Genomic DNA, 8,680 nt, shown 5'->3' with positions numbered 1-8,680 from the left:
ATAAGCCCAAAACCGGCTGCGATGCTCAGAGCCAACAAGGGCGAAAGTGGGAGCAGCACTAGTAGCCGCACGTCGGAACATTACTCGACAAGGTAACCAGTTAGCGAGAGGCGACGAGCGGAGGAACGGCACGCCCGGCAATTCATGGCATTGGTGATTATGCCAAGGAATAGTGAAGTGGAGCGCACACCAAGAATGTTACCAAGTATAGAGAGTACGAGAAACACGATCGCGGGAGGCCGTCAGGTCTCAATCTTACAAAGCAGCATTTAATGAACTCGAGGACTCGAGCGGCAGGGGCCAGCACGGCTGGCCGGATGGGGCGGTTTCGTAGCGCTAGCAACCGGCGTAAACGAAGGAGGACCTCCATTGTCTCGGCTGCTAGCGCCAAGTTTTACCTCGGGGCTTTCTGCAAGGGCTGTACGGAGTACTAAAACAATGGAAAAGGTGAAAAAGAAAACACACAGGGGAGATCGCGGGTCGATCCGACGGGGCCCTTCCGGCACGGATCGACCTATCAGGCGGGAGCCCACGACGCAGTGGAGCTGGTGGGGGGGTGGATTGTACCGAGGACTTGTCTCCTGTCCGATGATTGTTGGGTCCTCCTAGAACTACACATCAGATTATCGATCAGCCCCTATGGATGGGCGGATGACACATACGGTGTAGCCGAGTCGACTACACCGAATGAGGATCACGCTATAAGAATGTGCAGGCCAAGTAAGTCAAAACGTGATGGCTGCAGCTCCCACATTTCCCCTCCTAGCAGGGAATCCCCGCTAGGAGTTCCTCTTTCCCCGCCGGTCGTCCCTCGCTCACCAGATACCCGGATTGCATCTTCACGTAAGATTCCGGGAACGCGGTCAAAGCATGGTTCGGTAGGAAAAATGTTGTACGACGCTAATTTCTCCGTCCATGTGGCTTTGATTGCTTTTGGCTGGTTTGCAAATCTGGCGCTGTTTCTGGTCATTGTTCTTGCTTTGTTTGTTCCCCATGATCGTCCGGAGCAAACAATGGAGCGCCACTGCGTTGCGGCGTTAACCTCGGCGCTCGATCGCGCCTGATTGGGGCGTCCGACCGGTCTTCGACCCCAGCCAGCCGACTAGACCGGCTCGCAACTAGCGAGTCTAGTGCCCGCTCAACGGGCCCCATCAATGCAATTCGCCCTAGCGACAAGTAGCCCCACAATTTGCACAAGGCCAGGAAGGCTAAAGACTATGGAGATCGGCCAAGCCGCCAGCCTGACAGGTCATCTCCGGTCTATCAATCGCTCGGTTCGTGTCCCGATCTAAGTATGGCGTTCATTAGATGGCCATGGATTCGGATTCAGGAGCCAAGATTATGTAATTCCATCTCCGGGCGGGTGGCCTAGGGCTGGTTTGGGGGGAGCCGTGAGCCGTGGGTATGGATTTGGAATGGCCGTCGGGGTCTGCTGAGTCTCGTCTCTTGGAACCTCTGGGGTAAAACAGATGTATGATATGGTACCCACTTCACCCTTGCCCCCCATCAACCATGCTGCCCTGCTGTCCGTCGAACGGAACCGGCTGATCCTAGTTAGCCTGCATACGCCTCGCTTGGCCAGGGTGCTTTTCTCTGGGCATTTGCTGTAGGTACCGGTGCTGGACATGCACAACGGGCTGGCGTGCCACGGGGAACCACAACGTCAGCAGGGAATCTGCGGTCTCGCCGTGGCAGCCAAGGTAGTTGCAATTGAAATGAATGAGGTGGAACTCCCATCCGACGGGCTTCTCGGGGGCGGTTGGGCAAGTAGGAATTGCTCCGAACCCGAGCAGCAAACCATCATGATTGGGCCAGATGGATCGGCGTCCATACCAGAATAGTATGGTGACGTGCTCGAGAAACCTGCCACTCGCGAGTTGCAAGTCGCAAACAAAGCAAATCCCGGGCATGGTAGGGGGAGTTGCCCAGTGAAAAAACAGACGGGGAATAGCCGAACAAGCGAGGAAGATGGGAGTATCGTGGGATCGTGCACAAATGCATAGCATAAAAAACAGAATCAAGTAAAGAGAAGCGAGAATGCGAGCACCCACCATACGAACTGTATCCAAGAATTGATTCACCTCGGTCGTCGATAAGTTACGATGAGTACTACCTCCGGACTTCCCTCCAACTGGGACCCCCACGCATCCAAGACGTGTCTGCGAGTTACCCGAGGGCTGATGCTGTCGTTGCGCAGTCTGAGATATATCTCAGATGAGCCCTTGACTCTTCCAGTCTCATCCTCACCGAGTCACCCGTTGTCATACAGCCAGATGGCCAGACCCATGGCCTTGGGCATCGTTCTGTCTGACTTCAGCTTCATTCCGGTCAAGGAAGGTTCACCCGACAGCTGCAGTTTCAAAAAGGTCACGTCAGCGATGGTCGCCCATGAGTCAATTTCCCAGGGATCCGTCATCATACAGATGGGCCACGCCCTCGCATGTAGTTTTGATCAAGCTGTCGCGAAAGGGCTGCGGGGGTTTACGCCCAGAAAGGGGAGAGGGGGAGAGCAGGAAAGGGGAATTGTCACTGTCTCTGCTGACGCACCATTGGCCCGCTTCCTTTCCAATTGTTCCTACACATTGACCCGGCCCTCTCCCCTCGTGTTGATCGGACGGTCGATCGGCTTGAGGGCGTCGCGACGCCTGTTTGACTCCAGGGGGAGAAGCTCTATTGAGTGGGCTGCATCCCCCACATCCCCAAGGGGGAAATCCAAAATAAGCTGCCCGAAAATCATACGGTAGAAATGAAAAACTAAAAAAGTGGAACGTTAAATTACACCACTCTATGCACTTGAGGCATTCAGCATCAGAATATCACACTAAGATAGTGGGCCCATGATTTTTTCTCCCAAAACAACCAATGGAAATACAGGACCAAGTCACATAAACATTGTCAGAAAATAAAAACCAGGCCATCGGTGGCACGGATGACCACGAACCGACTAGACCCTGATGCGGCCATAGGGCGTGGCCAGTAATAACATTGTAAGAGTTGTAAAAGGCATCTGGAAAGCCCACTCGCTTGCAGGGACCCAGACAAGGGCAGGAGAGAAGCCAGGCCCATAGGAGCTCAGGAGCGAAGGTACATCTCCTGGATGCAGTCGCAAGCTCCTCCTGCACAGAGGGATGCATACTCTCCAGGCACGGCACCCTATGTACCTACGGTGCCACCATTTTGGATGCATCCGATCTAGACCCCAAGACCCCCAAGTTCACCCCATGATCTCTCCTGAACATATCTTTCTGCTCCAACAACCCGACACTCGTGCCGCCTTTTCCGACTGATCCCTCTCCGACTTCCATCTTCTTGAGCGCGTGGATGGTGCGTGGAGAGAATAGTCATGGCCTCAACAAGCTCTTCAGGGCCTTTGTGCCACGAACTGGATAACATGCTGCGCGTGGATGCGGGTTCTTGTCGCGGGGGATTCGACTTTTCGCTCTTGTTTGAGGAGACCATCCTCACTCTCCTTCCCATTGCATTGATTTCACTGTTGGTTCCGTTACGGATATGGCAGCTTTCGCTAAAACGACGCAAAGTCGTGGGATCATGGTTGCTTCCGATTAAACTGGTAGGTGAAGTTCTTTTCTTTGAGTCTGGTGAACACGATCGACACGGCTGCAAGTCGTACAACGTCTTCAAGTTGCGAGTACTATTATATGTCTAACGAGTTGGTGTCCGCAGGCCGCGTGGTCATTCTTCATCGCGCTTGGAATCGCCCAAACCGCTCTATGGGCTTTGCCCGCCGCGGATAGCACGATGGCTTCACTTGCCACTAATGCCGTGCTCGCTGCTGGGGCCCTGTTGCTCTGTGCTCTTTCGTATGCGGAGCACACGCGATCTGTCCGACCTTCGTTCATTTTAAACACATACCTGCTCTGCAGCCTGCTTTTCGACATCGTGCGGGCCAGAACTCTATGGCTTCGGGCGATTGATGGATTTAATGATGTGATTTCAATTGTGACTACGGTCGCGGTGGGGGTCAAGTTGCTTCTTGTGATCTTGGAAGCGGTTGAGAAGCGCCCCATTCTGAAGACGGAATTCGCGGGTTACCCACCAGAAGCTACCGCTGGCTTTTATAACCGCTCGCTGTTTTGGTGGTTGAACCCCCTGTTCAAGAATGGCTTCCGCAATGTGCTGTCTGTAGAAGACCTATTTGTTCTGGATAAGGAACTGAGCTCTGAGAGACTCCTCGCTATGTTTGAAGAGAGATGGAGCAGAGGTAAATTGGCACCTGATGGTTGGTTCTACATGGGCCTGGCTAATAGCTCTTCTGCAGTGAAATCGAAATCTCCAAATACGTTGCAATTCGAGTCGTTCAAGGCTGCCAAGTCGCCACTGCTAGCAGCCGTTCCGGCTCGCGCATGTGTAGTGGCTTTCAACTTTTGTCAGCCATTGCTTCTGACTCGGTCCCTGTCCTTTTTCAAGGAGCCCGTGAACAGCGCCACCAACAATGTCGGCTATGGTTTAATTGGTGCCTATATCTTGGTCTATACCGGTTTAGCCGTGAGTATATCGAGCTGAGATGTCACTAAACATATTCACTAACTGTCTCAAAGGTGGCCATGGGTCAATACCAGCACATGACGTACCGTGGCATCACCATGGTCCGCGGCATCCTCGTCACGATGCTCTACAAGAAAGCCAGCAGTCTCACTCTTAACGAAGCCGACCCGGCCAACTCACTCACTCTGATGAGTGCCGATGTGGAACGAATTACTCAGGGTTGGCAGACCATGCACGAGATCTGGGCCAACTCTGCGGAGATCGGTCTGGCCATCTATCTGCTAGACCGGCAGCTGGGAATCTCATGTGTCGTTCCGGTTTGCGTCGCCCTTGTCGCTCTAGTTGGCTCGCTCATCGGAATGTCCTTTGTAGTATCTCGACAAGCCAAGTGGCTTGAAGCCATTGAGCGACGGATCTCATCTACTTCGGGCATGCTGGGTGCCATCAAAGGAGTCAAGATGCTCGGCCTGCAGAATTCATTCATGACGATTGTGCATGGATTGCGCATTGATGAACTAAACATCTCCAAGAAGTTCCGTACCCTTTTGGTGTATAACATGGGCTTTGCGTGGTTGACTCGCATCTTCGCCCCCATCTTCACGTTCGGTGTGTACGTCGCCATCTCCGATTCGACATTGAATGTGTCTCGGGTTTTCACCTCATTGTCGCTCTTTTCTCTCCTCTCGGATCCCCTGCTCACCCTCGTTATGGCATTGATGTCTTTCGCTGGATCTGTGGGGTCTTTCGCTCGTATCCAGGAATTCCTCGACAAGCCAGATCACTCCGACCCGCGACGCAATGCCCCTAGAATTCCTTCTCTTGAGGATCTTGGCGAGGCCAAGCTTCTCTCCAAATCTGGTGATCTGGACATGTCTTCGAGTCACTCCGAGTCTGTCGAGTCCTTCAAGCGCGGTTCTGCTTTCACCTCGGCCAACGCTGCTATGATTCAAAACGGTACCTTTGGATGGGATGCGGAGAAAGAGCCCGTCTTGAAGGATATCACCGTCACTGTTCCTCGTGGCAGCTTTACTATGCTCATTGGTCCCTCAGGCTGCGGCAAATCTACTCTTCTGAAGGCGCTTCTTGGAGAGATCCCCTGCCGGAGTGGAATGGTTGAGTTGACCTCCACAAGCGTGGCATTCTGTGACCAAACACCTTGGCACATGAACGGTACCATCAAGGACAGTATCGTCGCCATGTCAGATTACGATCCCAAGTGGTATGCGTCCGTTCTCCAGGCTTGTGCTCTGGAAGAGGATCTTGGGCAGTTCCCCCGTGGTGACCGAAGTATCATTGGAAGCAAAGGTGTTGCTCTCAGTGGAGGTCAGAGCCAACGCATTGCTCTTGCTCGCGCTGTCTATGCCCGGAGAAAGACCATTATCCTCGATGACGCGCTTAGCGGCCTTGATGCCACCACTGAGAGCCACATTTTCCACAGTCTTTTCGGAAACCTTGGCCTCCTGAGAGAAATTGGTACCTCTATCATCGTCGCTTCGTCCTCTGTGAAGCGCGTCCCTTACTCCGACCACATTGTGGTTTTGGATAAAACAGGTCGGATCATTGAGCAAGGCAGCTTCGGCGCACTGATCAAGACTGGCGGATACGTGTCTAGCTTTGGTCTAGGTGCCCCTGACTGGGACTACAAGCCTAAGAGATTTTCCGCGTCCCCAAGCTACAGCACTATCGATTCTGTTGATGAGGCGAAAGAAGCGATCATTCCTGAACCCGAGAACCGTGACACCGGTGGCGACCTCTCGATCTACACCTACTACATGAACGCAATCGGGTGGCTTCCTGCCCTTGTCTTCATGGTTTCCATGGCGGTCTTTGTCTTTTGTATCTCGTTCCCCAGCATATGGTTGAAGTGGTGGGCTACGTCTGACACGGCTGAGCCCAGGCAGCATATTGGTTACTATCTTGGAATCTATGTTATGCTTGGCGGCGTCGCCATGCTCTCCCTGATCATGGGCTGCTGGCAAATGATTATCACCATGGTTCCAAAATCTGGCGAGAACTTTCACCGCAAGCTGCTGCAGACGGTTCTTAGTGCTCCAATGCTGTTCTTCTCAACAACCGATAGCGGCGGTATCCTAAACCGATTCAGCCAAGACCTGCAACTCATCGATATGGAGCTTCCCATTGCTGCTATCAACACCGTCGCTACAGTTTTCCTCTGCCTTGCCCAGATAGCACTGATCGGGGTTAGCTCTAAATATGCTGCCATCTCATTCCCTTTTGTGCTTGGAATTCTGTTCCTCATTCAGAAGATGTACCTACGCACTTCTCGGCAGCTCCGTTATTTGGACCTTGAGGCCAAAGCTCCATTGTTTTCACACTTTACCGACTGCCTTCAGGGACTCGTGACGCTACGAGCCTTTGGCTGGCAACATGGCATGGAAATGAAGAATATCCAACTCTTGGATTACTCGCAGCGACCGTTCTACTTCATGTTCGCGATCCAGCGCTGGTTGACTCTATCCTTGGATCTGGTTGTCGCTGGTATTGCCGTCCTGTTGATCGTTCTGGTCGTTGTCCTCCGTGGAACAAGCCTAGGTGCAGGCGCTGTGGGTGTTGCCCTCCTCAACGTTATACAGTTCAGCCAGAGCATCAAGCTCATGGTGACCTTCTGGACCAACCTGGAAACCCACATTGGCTCCGTTATGCGTGTCAAAAATTTCACCCAGGACGTCAAGTCCGAGGATCAGCCCGGAGAGGACGGCGATATTCCTCCCAGCTGGCCCTCGAAGGGTGCGGTGTCTTTCCACTCCGTCTCCGCGGCTTACAGGTATGGAAACTACAGTGGCATTTTTGGATGAAATGCTAATCATCAGTCTAGACCCTCGGAGCCGGTTCTCAATGATGTGTCTCTATCCGTCTCGGCAGGAGAGAAAGTTGGTATTTGCGGACGAACTGGAAGGTAAGAAGCCACTTTGTCCAGTATGGTTCTATTCCAGCCTAATCTCATACGATGACAGTGGTAAAACCTCGATGATCATGAGCATCTTCCGGATGATCGAACTGACTACCGGCATCATCACCGTGGATGGTGTTGACATCACCAGCCTCCCGCGCCGTGAGATTCGCTCACGCATCAATGGGGTCTCACAAGACTCACTGCTGTTCAAGGGCAGTGTGCGCCTCAACGCCGACCCGACGGGTTCCTGCACCGACCAAGACATCCGCAACGCGCTCAAGAGCGTGCAGCTCCTCCCTGTGATCCTCGAAAAGGGAGACCTGGACTCGGACATGGACGAGATCCACTTGTCGCACGGGCAGAAACAGCTCTTCTGTCTCGCCCGAGCACTCCTTCGCCAGGGCAACATCCTCATCCTCGATGAGGCAACCAGCAAGTGAGTACATATCATTTATTGACTCTCCCCCTGACGTGGTTCCCTCGCATCTAGCTAGCTCCACTTTGATTTCTCTCCTTTTTTTTTTTATCTTTCCTTTTCTGTTTTGATTTCCTTCTTTTCACATCTCTCAACTACCCCCTGCATATGCGGCTTGATCCGAGCGCCACATCACGCTCGGATCGACCAAATGGCGCTTCCTACGAAGCTAACACACGTCGCCCCCCTCCCCCCTGCCCCTTGCAGCCCTCGAGACGCGCCACAAGAGATCGAACTGCTTGCTAATCAGCCGAACCCAAAACAGCATTGACGCCAAAACAGATGAGGTCATGCAGCGCGTCCTTCGCGAGAAGTTCTGCAACCACACCATCATCGCAGTCGCGCACAAGCTTGACACCATCCTCGACTTTGACCGCATCGTGGTGCTGGACGCCGGCCGGATCGTCGAGACTGGGGAGCCATACGCGTTGCTCACGGAGCCCAAGTCGCATTTCAGTCAACTGTACGCGAGCTCGATGGCGACCGAGAACTCGGAGCATTAAATTCACGACTTTCCCTCTTTGCTGGATTTCTTTCTATGTAACCCTTTTTATTGCACTGCACAGATTGAACCTTAACCTCCATTGACGGCGGGCGAGTTTCCTTTGGCGTGCTAATCAATTTTTTAACTTTTTGCGGTACATCTCGACGTCTACATACAAATTTGGGTAGCCAGGCGTTGTTTACTATATGTCTTCATTTTTCTGTTTCTATGATCTTGATTGTTTTCTTGACTCTCATTCATTCCGGTCGCAAAGTCCGGTTACTTCTTACTCTCGTTGACT

At 52.8% G+C, this 8,680-nt stretch overlaps 2 protein-coding genes across 2 annotated transcripts; one reads left to right on the top strand and one right to left on the bottom strand.

The window, feature by feature from the left end:
• Positions 1-1,550: 1,550 nt before the first annotated feature.
• On the bottom strand, positions 1,551-1,910 carry N7482_007379 (uncharacterized protein; the record flags this gene model as incomplete). Its single annotated transcript, XM_056689504.1, has 1 exon — positions 1,551-1,910. One exon carries the CDS (start codon positions 1,908-1,910, stop codon positions 1,551-1,553), a length of 360 nt encoding a protein of 119 aa, XP_056541933.1.
• Positions 1,911-3,343: 1,433 nt separating this feature from the next.
• On the top strand, positions 3,344-8,398 carry abcB (uncharacterized protein; the record flags this gene model as incomplete). Its single annotated transcript, XM_056689503.1, has 6 exons — positions 3,344-3,571; positions 3,685-4,506; positions 4,560-7,291; positions 7,343-7,423; positions 7,482-7,856; positions 8,161-8,398. 6 exons carry the CDS (start codon positions 3,344-3,346, stop codon positions 8,396-8,398), a joined length of 4,476 nt encoding a protein of 1,491 aa, XP_056541932.1.
• Positions 8,399-8,680: the final 282 nt, after the last annotated feature.

The sequence above is a fragment of the Penicillium canariense genome (genome assembly GCF_028826845.1).
Source record: "Penicillium canariense strain IBT 26290 chromosome Unknown utg000004l_segment0_segment0, whole genome shotgun sequence".
NCBI classification, from domain to species: Eukaryota; Fungi; Ascomycota; class Eurotiomycetes; order Eurotiales; family Aspergillaceae; genus Penicillium; species Penicillium canariense.
The sequence above is the reverse complement of the archived record's forward strand: the minus strand, read 5'-3'. Positions and strand labels throughout refer to the sequence as shown.